The following is a 17,943-nucleotide window of genomic DNA, read 5'->3' on the forward strand; positions in this document are numbered from 1 at the left end:
TGCCATGTTCTTTCATCTACAAGCCCCTTTGCCAGCTTTGTTCAGGTGAAGTGACTACAGAATTGACTGAAAAAGGACAGAATAGAATATGATTAGGCAACAGGAACCCAGTTGCCCCTGCTTAAGGGGAAAGACATGGAAAATTGCCTTGCTAGGGGCTTGAAAAACTGGTCAGGTCCTTACAGCTCCTCTCTGGTTATCCTCTAGGCTTCAGTCCCACTCTTTTTCAAAAGTAAAGGGGAAAACTAGATGCATATATGGAACTGATTTCTGGATATATCCATTCTATAAGATTTCCGGGATCTAGGATTTCATACCTCACGGTGCTCTATCATGCAGTTCACGATTTCTGTGCCCTAGTGAAAAGACTTCATGAATTGCTGTGGATGAAAAAAAAATTGGTGGACAGCCCTTGGATAAGGAGCCTTTTCAGATTTAGCTAGGGTGTTCAAAGGGTTTTTTGAATGACAAACATACAGGCTGTTCTAGGGTTTCAGGGCTTAGGATCTACTGACACAGCCAGCAAGAAACCAGAATCTCTGCCATACCTTGATGAAGCAAGCATTAGAATAGGACTCTTTGTGGAAAACCACAAAGTATATCTGGATGCATTTCTGTTTCCTTTTTCTTTTTTAAGTTTTAAATAAGATCCAGTATGTTTTGTCATTTGACTTTGACTTGTAGTGTATTGAACTGTTTTAATTTTCCAGATATTTCGAAGGAAAGCAGTGGAACTTGGAGAAAAATTACTTCCTGCATTTCATACTCCCTCTGGAATACCTTGGGCATTGCTGAATTTGAAGAGGTAAAATTCTTAATTTATGTAATCACATTAATAGGAAGATGAGTTATTATTTGAGTCTGGGGCTGATTAATTCATTTGGATATAGTTTGGAGGTTTGTACTCTAACCTTGTACAGGCTGATTAGCTTTGCTATTCTGTTTAGCCATCTCACAAATATTTGTCATTGTTCACAATTAAGACCAGGAAATAGAAGTCATTGTTTTCCAAACACTGTGAAAAAAACAATTTTAAGTATATGCCCTGTGAACATTAGGTTAGAGGCATTATTTCTGTATTTACAAAGAAACGTCATATTGTCATTGTTTTTTGCTCAACAGAAGGGGTTCTGTATTTGTTAAGCACTTCTCAGGGGATCTAGACCATTTTGTCATGGATTTAAGCTGCATGCCAGAATGTATTACAAAATGAAAACACTCTTGCCAGTAGATGGACATCAATCTTGGAGCAACTTATGTGGTGGAAGGTTCCCTTGAGACCATCCAGTCTGCAACTGAACCTAGGAGAAAGGATTAGTTCATGAGCCCATGAAAATCTCCAAGGTTGAATAGATTCTTGAGTTGATAGAGCTTTTCTGTTTGCTCTGTCCCTTCATTCTAAAAGGAAAAGTAGTTCAGCCTATGAAAAAGGTGGGGAGTGTTGGTTTATCAGTCTACAAGCAAGCTCCAAGGAGGCCTGGACCGAAGACCTAAAAGACCCTCCTTCTGTTCCTGTTGGGAGTAATTTGATTAACTCTTGTTGTTTGAGCATCCATTTGATTAACCATTTTCTCTTAGTTTCCCCAGTTAACTCCATCCCAACAAAATATGAAAGCAATATGTACTCTCGTGCCTGTGGTCTTGCTTTTTATAGAATATATGTGTGCGTGTGCACATAAAAATGTACTTGCATGAAATTATCAGATTTGTCCATTTAAAAGCACCAAATCAAAAATTTTTTAAATAGGCTATTTTGATGCACATTAAATTTTAACATAGATTTCTTCAGAACATATGTTTTTTCCTAAATATTTCATACAAGCATCTGGTTTTCTTCAGACATAAAGGACATTGATTATCACTCAATTAACTTTTTCCTTAAGATAGTCCATTTTCATGTATCCATTGTTTTAATCTATTATTATATATATCTGATAGCTTGAAAGATATAATATACTGTAGCCTACATGTAGTACTGGCCTAGTGGTCCTTGCAACTGAGTCACCTTTAACTGACGTGCTGCTGTATCAAGAATTTCATAACATGATGTATCAGGACTTATTCTTCTCTTGAGAGGAGAAGTCCTAAGATGTCTGCTGTGCCAGCTAAAAGCATATCTGCAGCCCCTCTCCATCTCCAGGAAGGGGTCCTGAGAGGCTGAATGATACAATAGAAGGAGCACTGCCTTTGGAATTCTGGTTCTGCCTTTATTATTTACCACCTATATGTCCTTAGGTCAAGTCACTTAATCTCACTGGGCCTCAGATTCCTGTAAAATGAAATGTAAAATGAAAAAGTTAGACTAGATAGCCCCTTTCACCTCTAAATCTATGAACTCTGATATTAAATTGAGCTTCAAAGATTATATCTCACATGAAAAAAATACTCCAAATCACTAATAGATACAAATTAAAGCAATTTTGAGGTTCCATCTCACACCCATCAGTCTGGCAAAGTTAGAAAGGGAAAAACCAGTTACAGTTGTTGGAGAAGCTTCAGGAAAACAAAAACACTAATGTACTGTTATTACAGCTTGAATTAATGAATTGGTCCAGTCATTCTGGAAAGGTATTTGGAACTATGCTCAGAGGTTACACTATGTAAGAGTGAAAGAGACTCATGAAAAAGCTTACTGTTATCTCTCAGCCCTTTCAAATAAACCCCCTCATTTTTGAAAAATGTGGAATATAGTATGACCTCTTCAGATTTCTTGCTTTTACATAGCAACATACAACATTAACTTCCATGTTTCCAAACTTTTCTCTGTATGAAACAGTCCCAAGATATCATGTTGACCACACTTGATTATAATGATTACCTAGCTATAAACATGTTCCTGCCAGATATTTTGGTTTGTTCTTGTGTGTACTTACTTTGGAGGGAAGGGATCAAGATAAAATGGAAAGCATCTAACCATAAAATAAACAGTGAAAGAAGTTAAAGAAATGAATAGAATTTTAGAAAAGTTAGATATGATAGAACTCTGGAGAAAACTGAATGGGAATAGAAAAGAGTATAACTTTTTCTCAGTTGTACATGGCACCTTCACAAAAATGACCATATGTTAGAGCAAATACAAATGCAAATAACAAATACAAAAAAGCAACAATGGAATCATCCCCCTCCCTCCTAGTTAAATAAAGGAACCTTTTCCTTTCCATTAATATGTTAATAAAAGGGGGATACCAGTTAATTCAGGTGGATGGGGATGATAAGCAGGAATGTTAAATCCATCCTTTTAGATCATAATGCAATAAAAGTTATTTTCAGTATTTGATGATGTGCTGTGTTTTTAGAGCTAGTTCTGAGGGTTCTGATGATCTAAGGAGAGGTCTGATCACTATTCCCCTGGCCTGTGCTCTAGTCTGTGAGCACGCATGAGTACTCTTTCTCACCCTGGAACTCTGACCAGAATTCCTGTTCTACATCTATAAGTGCTTTTGTTCCTTACAACACTGATATTATGACTTAGATTCCTACTGTCCTGCAGTCACAAGTGTTAGTGCTCTTTTCTGCCTTGGACTTGAGATCAGGGCCCCTATTCCCATGTGAATGAAGACAAGCACTCTTTTCCACCTTGGAACTGTGACCAGGGTCCCCAATTGCTGCAGTCATAAGCACTAGCACATTAACATTCCTCTTCACCCTGGGACTGTGAACTGTGTATGGGCAGTACAACAGGGTCCTATACCCAGTGCAAGAAAAGGGTCCCCTGTAATCTCTGTCTAACCAGTTTTCTGACCCCACACCTTATCATCTGTGGGCTGAGAGTTCTCAGAGCTAATGCAGCTGCCCCCCCAAGACCTGCTAGTAGCTTGCCAGGGCTTTCCAAGGCTGACTACTCCTTCCCGTGGTCCGCCCCAGTGAGAGAGACTTTTCCTGCCAACCTAAGTTGTCTTGGGCCAGAAAATTATTTCACCCAACCTTTTTTTTGTTTGTTTCTGTTGCTCTAGAATTTGATTTGAAGTGTTATTTTAGAGTTGTTTGGAAGGGAGCTTGGGAGAGGTCAAGTGACAGCTGTAATTAATTTTAATGAATTTTCCTTTTTTTTTTTTTACTCCTATTTACTTAAATAACAACATCCAAATCACATAGCAGTCAATGGTAAAATTTAATTGTAATATACATCTACCAAAACTCCTTTCCCCCTCAGTCATTCAGATACTCACATCTAGAGTACTCTACTTCTGGACATGAAACTCATTTATCTTCTTAAAGGATGTGATAAATAAGAGATGCTCTTTTTGCAAAAAAGAAAAAAAGTTAATATGGGAAAATGAATGCTGAAAGCAGCAAATCTATAGTTGGCACATTTTAACTTCCCAAGGAAGGCAGTGATTTAGCCAAATACTGGATTCCTGATGCTAGAACAGGAGTAATAGTGTCAACATAGGATGTTTGTGACAATTCTAAATGCCTATTTTTAACAGTGAAATCTATAAAGATGATTGTAATTTCATAATCTAGGGAGTCTAGGATGGTTGGCATGCAGTGCCTGCTGCTAATAATAGAAACATAGATTTAGAGCTGGAAGGGACCTCAGAGGTCATCTTATACAACCCTTTTTACTTTACATTGGGCACTTCAAGGTTCATACAGTGCTTTTCTCACAACGCTTCTGTAAGGTCAGTAGTATTTTATGTATGAGAAAAAATTCATTTTGCATATGAGAAATCCTAAATTCAGAAAGACTAATTAACTTGTTCAAGGTTACACAACCAGTGTCAGAGACAGGATTTTAGCCATTTTAGTTTTTTTAATGACACCACAATCACCAGGGGAAGCTTTTAAGGAAGAAAACAGAGAAGACTAGGCAAAGAGGAATGGAACATTTTCTCCTTTTCTAAAGGGGAGTAATGTAAAATAAGCCTGAGGATAGGTTAAAGCCAGAGTGTGGACTGCCTTAAAAGCCAAACTAAGGGGATTGTATTTTGTCCTATAGCAAATGGGGAGCCACTGAAGGATTTTGATCTGGGAAATATGTACAGGCTTATGTCTTAAGGAAGATAATTTCTGCTGCTGTGTAAAGAATAGATTGGAGATACTGAAGGCAAGTAGACCAATTAGAATGCTATTGTAATTATCCAGGAAAGATAAGGATCTGAGAGATAGCAATGGCCCTGCTATGGAAGAAAGGAAAGAGCATGAGTGGAAACAAGTGATGGATTTGTAGTTAAGGGCCCTGAACTTGAATCTCACCTGACATTCAATACTTGTGTGACATTAGGTGAGTCATTTAATTTAGTTTCCTCACCTATAAAATGAGTAGGGTAGACAGGATAACTTTAAAGTGCCCTTTCAGCTCTAAATCTATCATCCTAAATCATATCAATTGACCAGCCTTGATTACTATAATGACCAAGTCATATTTTTCTTTGTATCAACCCTGATCCCTAGTACAGTGACTTGCAAAGTAGGTATTTTATTAATATTGGTCAAATGAATATGGTATAAGACATTAACCCTGCCTTTAAGGAACTTATTGTTAGAAAGGTAAAAATTCTTAACTTCTCTAGGTTGTTGTGAGGGAAACACTTTTCAACATTTGCTTATACAAGCATAAGCAACAGTTCAATTTGCTTCATTTTACAGATGAGCAAACTGAGGCCCAGAGAGATAGTGTTTTCTTCAAGGCCATATGGCTAGTTAATAGCATAGTCAGAACTAAAAATTCTGTTCTCACTTCTATGCCAGTGTTCTATTGTACCACATTGCCCATCAACAAAGACATAAAATAAATAGCTATATAACATGGGCTTTGCCAAATTAGCAATTAAGATAATAGCATCCCCCAGAGCTATTATTCCATAGCATTTGTCCCTTCACAGGCACATTCCTAGAAAACCTCCATGGATTCAGTTATCTGTATTTAGATGACTTCTAGATCTATACACCAATTCTGTATCACTAGTCTGCTAGACACCACCACCTGGAAATACCATAGACATCTCAAATTCAATGTGGCTAAACTGGAGCTCTGTCTTTTCTCCAAAGCCCTCCTATCCTCCCAACTTCCCAATTTCTATTAAGGGCACTACCATCCTTCTAGTCAGCCAGGTGTGCAACCTGAGACATCTTTCACTCTTCCCTATCCCCCTGTCATCGCCAGGTCTTATCAAGTTACTACTCTAAAATTGCTTGCACCCATCCTCTTTTTCCAATGATTGATTAATTACTCTAGTTCAAAAATTTATGATCTCTTGACCTGAACTGTTGCAATAGCATCTGAATTGTTTGGCCTGCTTTTGGTTACTACCCTCTCTAGTCCATCTTTTACATATCTGTGTGTAAAACATGAGTCTGACATTGTCATTCCCATCCAAGAATCCTCAGTAGTTTCCTGTTGCTTCTAGGATAAAATATGGATTCCCCTCACTGGAAGTCAGAACCCTCACTGCCCAGCTCCAGGATATCTTTCCAGATTTGTTTCACATCACTTCCCTCTCTTGCACTTTGTGATCTGGCCTACAGGACATTCTATCTCCTGCCTCCTTGTATTTTTGCAAGCTGTGCTCTATGCCCGAAATTCACTTTTTACTTATTTCCACTTATAGATGTAGCTCCCTTCGGTGTTCAACTTAGCTACCACCTTCTTCTACATAAGATTGTTTCTGATTCTCTCCTTATTTACTCCCAGTTGTTAGTATTCTCTCCTAAGAAAAAAAAATTGCTCTATGGATACTTTGTATTTGTGTTTGCATTTGTATTCTATAAGTAGTTGGTGAGCTCCTTGGGTTCAGGGAATAGTTTTTTGCTTGGTTGTTGTCTTTTTAGGCCAGTTTCTTATAGATTGTTTTGGTTTAGTCATTTCACTCTTGTTTGAATCCTTGTGACCCCGTTAGGGATCTTTGTGGCAAAGATACTAGAATGATTTGCCATTTCTTTCTCCACCTTATTTTTACAGAAGAGAAAACTGGGGACAACAGAGTTAAGTGGCTTGTCCAGGATCAGGCAGCTAGTAAATGTGTGAGACCATATTTGAACTCAGGTATTCCTGAATACAGGGACAGCACTCTATCCACTGTGCCACCTACCTGCCCATTTTTTATACATAGCAAATACTTAATATATTCTTGTTGAATTGAATTGAAAGTGATGCCTGTGATATAATTGGGAGAAAAAACATTATTCCTAAATTATGGAGAGATAGGTATCTGGACTCAAATATAAACTGAATCCTAATATTGATACAAAATGAAGGTGATGTGGCTCCATCCTACTTTGCCAATCTTGATGAAATTATTTTAGTTCTACAATGTGTAAATATAATAAACAAATTTGTTCTAGGAAAAGAGTTGGAAATTATACCTACTTGCATTGTTTAGAGGGAGAAGGAATGCTATGGGGGTGGAATATCATTTATTTTTATAACTTGTTGATACATTGTTTTTTGCTGAACTGCTGATTTTCTTTCTTTTTTTAAGTCATTGTTCCGAGGAATGATTTGTATGGTTTTAGGAGAGGAGGAAAAGGATAGAACTTAAAGTGAAGTAAAAATAAAATGTTAAATAAATTTTTAAACTTAAAAATAAGAGTTTTCTGTTCCAACCAATATTGACTGGGGGAGCAGTCAATATTCTCTGTCTTCACTGACTTCATCTGTTCTTCTAAGGCATTTCCTTGTCTTCCCTCTTAAATACCTTATCTTCCTCCTAGACTCAGTTCTAATGCCAGTTCCTCCATGCAGACCTTCCCTAATTCCTACCTTCCACCCCTCTAGTAGATAGTGTTCTCTCCTCACATATACTTCTCTGTGCACCTGGTTTTTTTTTTTTTTTGCACTTTATGAATGTTGAGTTCAATTGAATGACATACAGGGAGCCTAAGTGGTACCATAGTCCATATTGGGAACCTCTGTCTCCAAATCTGTTTTTGAAAAAATATTCTAAAATTAGCTTCATATATGTGTCTGTAATAAATTATTGTCTCTAGGCCTGGCATTATTAATAGCCTACTATTCACTAGTGGCTTGATCATGTTACCTGTAGCATAGGAGGCAGTTAGGACTCATTGATCATAAGATTTATCGAGTAAAGATGAGTAAGAAATATAAAAATCTGTTTTAGTTAAAAAAAAACAAGTCAGTGACTTGATAGTGATTCATTTTTGATAGAACACATTTTCTTTGTTAATGTGAAAATGCCAAAATTTGAGGTTTGATCTTGTTATTGCCATCAGTAAGAGGCCTAATATGGCTTTTTCCCCCTTCCTAGAGAAGAAAAATCACCTTCCTGAGTTGTGAGTTAAGTATTTCATCATTTCCCTATTTCCTGAAATAATTCAAGCCTAGATAGAGTAGACTTATTAGGCTTTGATTTTCCCAAAGTGGGTCCCCAATTTAAAATACTATAGTTAACTTTCCCATTATTCATGTGTATCATACAACATAGTGTTTGGGCTCTCCTAATTATTGCTCTGTCTTTTCTTGATAAATAGGTTGGGTCTCGCAATACAACACTCTATCCTTTGTTTCTCTTTATGGATTATTCCAAACTGACAGATGCCTGGTGGCTCTATTAAGTTTGCTGAATAGTTTTCTGATATTTGCTGCCTATTGGTCCAGCTCATGGAATGTGCTAGTAAATGACTCATTTCCATTTCAAACACTGACTAGTCTGCAAGGCTGATGAATTATGCACAACTCCTTCAGCTGGGTTTTAATCTCCCACTTTTAAAAGTAACTTTATTTACTGGCTACTCTAATCATCCAACCAAGTTTAAACTGTGTCATTAAATATACTTCTGCTCAGGACATTATGGTTCTGATTGTAATTGAAGTGCAAAGGGCTTTACTTTAAGTGAAATGGGGATTTAAGTGGAGATGTTCTACAGCTAGTATTTTTCTTCAAGGGGAAGATTTTTCCTAGGGGAATAGTTCAGTTAAAGAGGTTTTAGGAAAGTTTCTTGGATTTCTCACTGTCTTAGTGTTGTTGAGTGATCACCGACTAGATTGAAGTTGGCTTCTCTAGCAAAGAATAGCATCCCTTTTGTGCATATGAGGAAACTGAGGCACAAAGATGAAAGGCATGTCTATCCTTACATAGTCCAACCTAAATCATTTTTTAAATCTCTAAATTTACAAAATATGTTAGTGCTATTATTTTCCATTTAAATTGAGGAAATGAAGTTTGCAATATACAAACAAGGACCATTTTTCTCTGTTGCTACTGCTAGACTTGTATTCAGGTCCTGGATCACCTGGGCTTGGGTCTATTCATCTGTAAAATGAATGAGATTTTATTCAAAGGATCTTTGAACTGAATTAAGTTGAACTGGTACCTATTGTAGGGAGTGTTGTGAGGCAACCACTTCTGAAACTGTAATGCACTATGTAAGTGTGAACTATTGTGATTGGGGTTTTTTTCGTTGAAGGTGGGCAGGGAAGGTACTGGCTTTCTAATGGAACTGGAATCACATTGTTATTGGGAACTACCTGGATTAAGAAACTCCCTCTACTTATGCATTTAGAGAGTAGCCTGGAGTATTAATAGGTTAAGTGATTTTGCCCAGAGTCATATCACCAGCATATGGTAAGACTTGAACTAAGTAGGTCTTTTGATTCTGATGCCAGATTTCTATCCATAATTATTCATATGACAGCTTGATGAGCCCTTTCCAGGGCTGCTCATCCACCTTTGGTGTACCACCTCACTCTCACTAGTGGCTCCAAGAATCTGTAGCATGCACAGTGGCCATCCCCTTTTAAACCATCTGAGCAGACAGACAAAATCAAGTTGAGAGTAACTGACAGGCCTCAAATCCATTGGTGATTTAAGGGGATTTCTATCCTCCAGGTGAATGGGGTATAAAAATAATCCAACAACTAGAAGGTGCTGTGAAACCGTTTGGACTTAGTCACACACGGAAAACTCCAAAGTTATCCACTGCATACCAGGCCATCACCAGTCATCCTGACTGTTGTCTTGGCACTAAGAGAAAGTGAGGCTGACAAGTTTGTGCAACTCTGTCTCACTTGTGATGTCATTGGTCCTCTTCAAAAATGAAGGAAGAACAGCAACAATTTATTCATAATAATATATGGGTTCTAAGGTCAGAATTCTAGCATCATTGTTAACATTTATTTAAATCCATTTCATGGAGTTTCTTAAAGTTCAATTTACAAGGATATTACTATTAGAGAGATTAGGGCCTATCAGCCTAAAGAAAGACAACAAAGTCTTAATCTTTTTCAAAAGTAGAACTTTGGGCTATGTGTTCTTGAACCTGGAGCAAGTCAATATTCCCTAGAAACTGTTTAAATGGATATACCTGGCCCTAATCTCCCAGGAAACCTACCATGTCCCATAACCTCTTTCTGGTTCAATATCAGTACCTCTGTATCCCAAAGATGTGCAATCTGCTTTGAGATTTAGTTGTTAGAAAGCTTTCTTCTTCTAGGCTGCCCATGAAAATATTTCCCTATGCATAGATGATCTCTCAGTCTTTAATTATAGAAAAAAAAATGCTTTCATGTAAAGGATGGGAATGTGATAATCCTTAATTCTATTAAAAATTGACTGAGCCCACCAATGCTTATTCAATTCTACTACCCCTCACTGAACAGAAAAGCAGACAACTCCACATGTCCATGGCAGTGTAGTTCTGTTTATCCTAGTATGCCTAATCCTAAATCACTTTTGTCAAGCCTCTAACACCATTGATATCCAAATAATTACCAAAAATTTCCACTTAATTTTAGCTAAATAGTCTGCTACTGCTTTTGAAAGCAAGTAATTTCAACCATTAATTACCCTCTAAGATTTTATGACTTCTTAGGTGTTTTATTTTCTCTAACTTTTTATTTTCATCTTGTAAGAATGGAAACTAATTGAAGCCCATTTCAATGCAGAGGGAAACAGGTGCATTTTTAATGAGCACTTCAGTGTGACTCTCATACTGGAGAGCTTTTTAAATGAAACACTTACTGAGGTTTCAGTGACAATGGCTTCATTGTTAGGAACTGATGACCTGGTCACATACCTGAAGACATAGCAAAGGAAGAAACAAAGAAAGGTGGTGATTATCACTCCCAGTAGAGTAATAGGAGGAAAATGAGGCATCATTTGAGATCATTTAATCCCCTCAAGAAGCTTCAGATCACAGTCAGTGTCAGGCATAGTAACTAGAATGTACTAAAAGGATTTGATCAAAAGTAGGCCAGTAAGGATGGCAGACTGGCATGCACTTAAACTTCACTTTACAGCCCTCCTTTCTTGAAGCCTAACTCCAAAACAAAAAAAGCAACTCCAAACAAAGGGAGCTTTGCAGTCACTCACATGTTGTAGAAAGTTTGGAAGTTGAGGAGGCTAAAGGAACCTGGAATGTTTCTGCTTGGCTGCATGCAGTGATAGGTGGAAGAAATCATATCTACACAAACAAGGACTAGAAGATGCTCACTAGCCATAATTGCTGAGCTTTCTTGCACTATTAGTAGCAGTCTCTCCCCCCACCCACCCCATTCCCCGGGTAAATTTAGGAGAGTGGGCAACAGACTTAGATTTCTTAGTTTGCAATTTCACAACTGAGGAATGTATGTTGAAAGCAATTTTTCTATACATCCTTGTGATAGTATATTGTACTTTATTTGTCTTAAGTTGCAATAACATGTAAATAAGGAGCAACCTCTTTCTAGAAATTTAGTTAATTCCATTTTTTATTTTATTATCTCAGAGGTGTAAATGAGTCCCTTAAAAATCACTTACAGCTTATTAAGAGGAAGTTCTTCACTAGTTATTGAATTAGATCAAGACCACCCTCCAAATAGTCCAGGTGTCACAGGTGATATACTTCATCACAAACAGAAAGATTTGCCATTTATGAAATTTCCACTTAGAATCATAGAATTTGAGTTGGAAAGGCCTGTCCAAAATGATGTAGTCTAACCTGCTCTTGAAAGAGAACTTAAGGAAGATTTCCTCTCAGGATTTTGAGAGAAACAGAATTCAAGCTTTATTTATTTTCTTTAATCTAGATCATGTTATAGCTTTGAATAGCTAATGGATTTTGGCAGTTTGACTCAATACTCAATTTATTCTATATGTAGAACTCAGGCTTGGAACAAGTCAAAGTATACACTCCAGCAGTCTCATGGATCAGCAATGACAGTTGTCTTTTCTGAGACTTGGCTTCCGCAGACTTTTAATGTGCCAGCAATCATCTTTGCAAACTCTCCTTTTCTTCAGTGATTACATGTCAGACCATACTTTGGTGCATGAAATGAATGGACTTATATTGACCATCCAATTGATTTAAATATCCAAACAATCAACCAACATTTCGGGATGAACCATACAGCTTAGGCATTTCATTTTCAAAGGCAAAGATGTCCAAAAAGAACAAATTGACCATGATGAGTATTTGCCTATTGAATATTTGCATGATTTTTACATCTCTTTTTCCCCTTTTACAAAGAAATATGAATATTTATCTACTCTTGCAGAAGGATTTGAGCCCACTAGACTCTTACCAGATGAATAAATGTGATTTGAAGCTAAAACCAGGAAGTTGGAATACAAAAAGAATATAAAAGATGATATTGAGACAAAACTTCCTGACTGGCCAAGATGACAGAGTAAAGGCAGGGACTCACCAGAGCTCTCCCCCAAACCCCTCCAAATATCTTTAAGTTAACAAATTCTAGAGTGACAAAGCCCACGAAAAGATGGAGTGACACAATTTTCCAGCACAAGACAACTTAGAAGGTCAGCAGGAAAGGTCTGTTGCACCAGAGTGAGAGAAGAGTGCAGGCCATGCCAGTGCAGCTTGGGCCCCAGCAAACCAAGAGCAGGTTTTGGGAGCCACTGAATCAGTAGCGGCAGTGGTGATTTCCAGACCTCTCAGCCCACAGATGGTAAGAGGATCAGACAGTGGGTCAGAAGGAGATTTACAGGGGTCTCTTTACTGGCACCAGGGACAGGATTCTCCTGCATTGCCTATACTTGGATCTGAGTTGCTGCCCCAGTGTGAGGAGGACTACTAGCACAGCAGAGCTTGCTGCCATAGGGGAGCAAGGGCCCTGGTCCCAGTTCCAGGGTTGAAAAGAGGGTTTGCGGTCACTCACAGACTAATGCATAGTATAGGACAGTAGTAACCACACCATTCTCTAGATTATACTACTTTGGAAGAGCCAGCAGATCCCCAAAATTACCTCTGAAAATAGCTGCACAAAAAGCCTAAAGCTTAGGACAGTGCCCCCTCTACTTGGGAAGCAGAGCCCCTCTTTAGCATAGAGTTAAAAGTCAGGAAATAGGCTCAAAAATGAGCAAACAACAGAAAAAATTTCTGACCATAGAAAGTTACTATGGTGACAAGGAAGATCAAAACACACACTCAGAAGAAGACAACAAAGTTGAAATTCCTGCATCCAAAGCCTGAAAGAAAATTTATGAATTGGTCTCAGGCTATGGAAAAGCTCAAAAAGGATTTTTAAAAATCAAGTAAGAGAGATAGACAAAGAATTGAGAAGAGAAATGAGATTGATGCAAGAGGAAAGAGTCAACAGCTTGGTAAAGGAGGCACAAAAAATACTGAAGAAAACCACAGCTTATAAACCAGAATAGGCCAAATGGTAAAAGAGGCACAAAAATCCAATGAAGAGAAGAATACATTGAAAAGCAAAATTGGCCAAATGGAAAAAGATATACAAAAATTCATTGAAAAGAACTCCTTAAAAAGTTGAATTGGCCAAATGGAAAAGGAGGTACAAAAGCATATTGAAGAAAATAATTCTTTACAGGTTAGAACTGGGCAAGTGGAAGCTAATAACTTTGTGAGACATCAAGAAACAGTCAGAATCAAAAGAATGAAAAAATAGAAGACAATGTGAAATCCTTCATTGGAAAAACAACCAATTTGGAAAATGCAGCCAGGAGAGATAGTTTAAGAAATTTTTAAAAAGGGAAGGGGGGCTAGACATCATCTTTCAAGAAATTATCAAGGAAAACTACTCTGATATTGTTCAACCAGAAGGTAAAATAGAAATTGAAATAATCCACCAATCACCTCCTGAAAGAGATCCCAAAATGAAAACTCCCCAGGAATATTATAGCCATTTTCCAGACTTCCTGGATCAAAGAGAAAATACTGCAAGCAGCCAAAAAGAAACAATTCATATATCATGGGGCCACAGTCAGGATAACACAAGATTTAGTAGCTTCTACATTAAAGGATTTGAGGGCTTAGAATATGATATTCTGGAGGGCAAAAGAACTAGGATTACAACCAAGAATCACCTACCTAACAAAAGTGAGTATAATCCTTCAGGGGGGAAACAGATATTTAATGAAACAGAGGACTGGCAAGAGTTCCTGCTGAAAAGACCAGAAATGAATAGAACATTTGAGTTTCAAATACAAGATGAAAAAGAAGCATAAAAAAGGTAAACAGGGAAGAGAAATCATAAGGGATTTGATAAAGTTAAACTGTTTATATTTCTACATGGGAAAATGATACTTATAACTCCTAAAAATCTTCTCAGTAAGGCAGTAAGAAGCAGTATACATAGGCAGAAAACAGAGGTGTGAGTTGAATGTGATGGTATGATTATCTAAAAACAATAAAAGAAAATTAAGGGATGAGAAAGAGGAATGCACTGAGAGAAGAAGAAAGGGGGAAGTAGAATGGGATAAAATATCTGGCATAAAAGAGGCACAGAAGAGATTTTGCAGTAGAGGGGAAATTGGGGGAAGCAGACAGGGGAGCACATGAACCTTACTTTGATCACAATTGGCTCAAATCAGGAATAATATATACACTCAATTGGGTGTAGAAATCTGTCTTACCATACAGGAAGGTAGGAAGGGAATGGGATTAGAGGAAGAAAAGGGGGTAGCTGATAGAAGAGAGGGCAATTAGAGGGAAGCAAAAATCAGAAGCCAGGGTAAAAGGAGGGAGAAAGTAGGATAAACAGGGGAGAAATAGGATGGAGGAAATACATAGTTGGTCATCATTACTGTGAAGAAAAAATTTTACAGTGAGTTTCTCTGATAAAGACTTCATTTCTCAAACATAGAAAAGTGAGTCAAATTTATAAAAATAAAGAACCATCCCTCAATTGATAAATGATCAAAGGATATGAATAGTTAGTTTTCAGACAAAGTAATCAAAGCTATCTATAGTCATGAAAAAATGCTCTAAATCACTGTTGATGAGAGAAATGCAAATTAAAACAACTCTGAGCTACTACCTTACACTGTCAAATTGGTTAATATGACAGAAAAGGAAAATGATAAATGTTGGAGGGGATGTGGGAAAATTAAAACACTAATGCACTATTGGTGAAGTTGTATATTGATTCAACCATTCTGCAGAGCAATTTGAAATTATGCCCAAAGGACTATAAAACCATGCATACCCTTTGACTAAGCAATACCACTACTAGGTCTGTGTCCCAAAGAGAAAAAACAAAAAGGAAAAGCACCTATGTATACAAAAATATTTATAACAGCTCTTTTAATGGTGGCAGAGAATTGGAAATTGAGGGAATGTCCATCAATTGGGGAATGGTTGAACAAGTTGTTGTATATGACTGTGATGGATTTCTGTTGTGCTTTAAGAAATGATTAGCAGGATGCTCACAGAGAAACATGGAAAGACCTACATGAACTGATGCAAAGTGAAATGAGCAGAACCATACACTAACAGCAATAGCGTATGGTGATTTACTATGAATAACTTAGCTATTCTCAGCAATACAATGACCCAAAACAATTCTTTAGGATTTGTGATGAACAGTGCTGGCCATCTCCAGAGAAAAAACTGGTAGAGCTTGAATACAGATCAAAGATGCTTTTTCTTTACTTGTTTTTCTTGGTGGGTTTTTTATTTGTCTGTGTTTTCTTTCACAGAATGACACATGGAAATATGTTTTGTGAGACTATACATGATTTAACCTATTTCAAATTGCTTGCCTTCTCAATTGGAGGGTGTGGAAGGAGGGAGGGAGAGAATTTGAAATTCAAAATTTGAAAAAAAAAATTAAAATTATTTTTACATGTAATTGGGAAAAAATAAAATAGTGAATAATATAAAAACAACAGTGAATGCTGTGATTATAGTAATGTCTTTTTACCACAGTTAAGTGTCATCTATTAGAGTTTTATTACCATTGAAAAAAATTACCATAAAAGGTAATAAGCTACAAATATGTAGCAAATTTTTCAAATATTTCTTATTTTAAAAATTTATTAATAAAGATTGACAAAGTGCCTGAAATTATTACAATAGGTGACAAAATAATAATTAACTAAGCTCTTTAGTTACCTTTTGAATATAATTTGTATATGTAGTCTCCTTGCCTCAGAGAACATTAGAATTGGGAAGTTGTTATGAAATGGTAATATAAACTTCATTTGTATTACAACCAATGCCAAAAAAGCCATTGCTCTTGTTAGTGTGTGAATGAATACCCAGCTGGTGATGATTCATATTTGGAAATAATGTCTATTGTAGATATTTTCTGCAAAATGGAATTAACAGTGATTGATTATGGCCTCTTTTATTAACTAGAAGAAAAGTGACAGAGCAATGCTAAGAGAATTAATTGTAATTTACTAATCTGGAAATTAATGTGCAGCTGGGCATGAGTACAGGCAGTACAATTTGGTGCTTTAGCAATCATGACAAATTATCATCATCTGTAAGGTGGAGAGCTGTTGGCTTCTCTTTGCTCAATTTTTAGCAACAGTACCAGTTTCAGGAAGACTTCATATGTAAAAGTGTTAGAGATGCCCTTTTATCCTGAAAATGTCAATTGGAGTGTAATGATATTAATTAAAACTCCCTTTTCCTCTTTGTCAGTGTCATACTGTAGGTTTTTTTTATGGAACATTTGTACAAAACAGTGATTACTGGTAATTGACCTGCATATGCTGAATAATCTTAAGCTGCTACTGAGAGTTTAATGTACCTTGTAAATTGAGAGGCTTCCAATTAAGTAGAGTTCTTAAGATAATCACTTTCAAAACTAATCAAGTAATAAGACATTAGTAAAGCTCTTATTGACTTAATTGTGACAAATTAATAAACACAACCAATGCAATTACTATAATGGCTTTATCAACTAGCATTTTTCCATAATTAAAGCAGAAATGTATTTTTTCCTTCCTGATATAAAATAAAAGTAGGTTAAATAGGTGAAGTTCATCTCTAGAAATAGTGTGATTCATTCTGAGTACACTGTAAAAATACTCAGAATGTTTTCTTAAAATTCTGCCTTCCCTGATGAACATAAAATTGCATAAAACTAGTTATGATTACATTTGATTAATTCAAAATATAATTTTAGGATATTGGATTTGGTAGTTCTTGTTCATTCTTTACTATTTAATTCTCTTTGTCTTATACTCTTTTACTGATAACTAAATGGTTTCTTTACAAGTATATTAGCCGTCAACTTTGACCCATTCATCCTATTCCTAAGCATATTCCTCAAAGAAATGAAAAGGAGAAGTTCCATATAAATATACCAAAGTATTCATAGTAGCATTTTAGATTATAACAAAGAAGGGAAAAAAGAAAACAAAGCTCATCTACTTTGAAATAACTGAGAAATTTTGGTGTGTGGTTATAGTAGAATACTTTTGTGCCATTAGAAATTATGAATTTGTGGAATTTAAAGAAAGTTGTAAAGATTTTTTTCAACTGAGTTCTCAAAATGTGGTCTGAAGACTCCTATGGGTCCCTGAGCCCTTTATTGTGAATCTAAAATATCCAAACTGTTTTCATAATAATACTAAAATGTTATTTTTCTTTTAAAATACTTCTTCCCCTTTCCAATTACATACATGTTTGAAGCAGTTTTTCTTCATATACTTCAATGAAATAACATCACAACAAATGGAAAGCAGAACTAGATATGTTATTCCAGGTATCTTCTTTTGAGCATCAATACAGAGGTTTGCAAAAATATGTAAAATAATGCTTTTGAAAAATGTTATTTTTCAT

General features: G+C 36.4%; 1 protein-coding gene across 1 annotated transcript in view; it reads left to right on the forward strand.

Annotated features, from left to right (window-relative positions):
* MAN1A1 (mannosidase alpha class 1A member 1) overlaps positions 1–17,943 on the forward strand; it is a 173,135-nt gene that overhangs the window by 91,037 nt on the left and 64,155 nt on the right. The window contains exon 6 of the mRNA XM_020971639.2: positions 711–805. Coding sequence (XP_020827298.1) covers positions 711–805 — 95 coding nt within the window. The remainder of the gene's footprint in view (positions 1–710; positions 806–17,943) is intronic.

Source organism: Phascolarctos cinereus, unplaced genomic scaffold (genome assembly GCF_003287225.1).
Source record: "Phascolarctos cinereus isolate Bilbo 61053 unplaced genomic scaffold, phaCin_HiC Scaffold_5;HRSCAF=322, whole genome shotgun sequence".
NCBI classification, from domain to species: Eukaryota; Metazoa; Chordata; class Mammalia; order Diprotodontia; family Phascolarctidae; genus Phascolarctos; species Phascolarctos cinereus.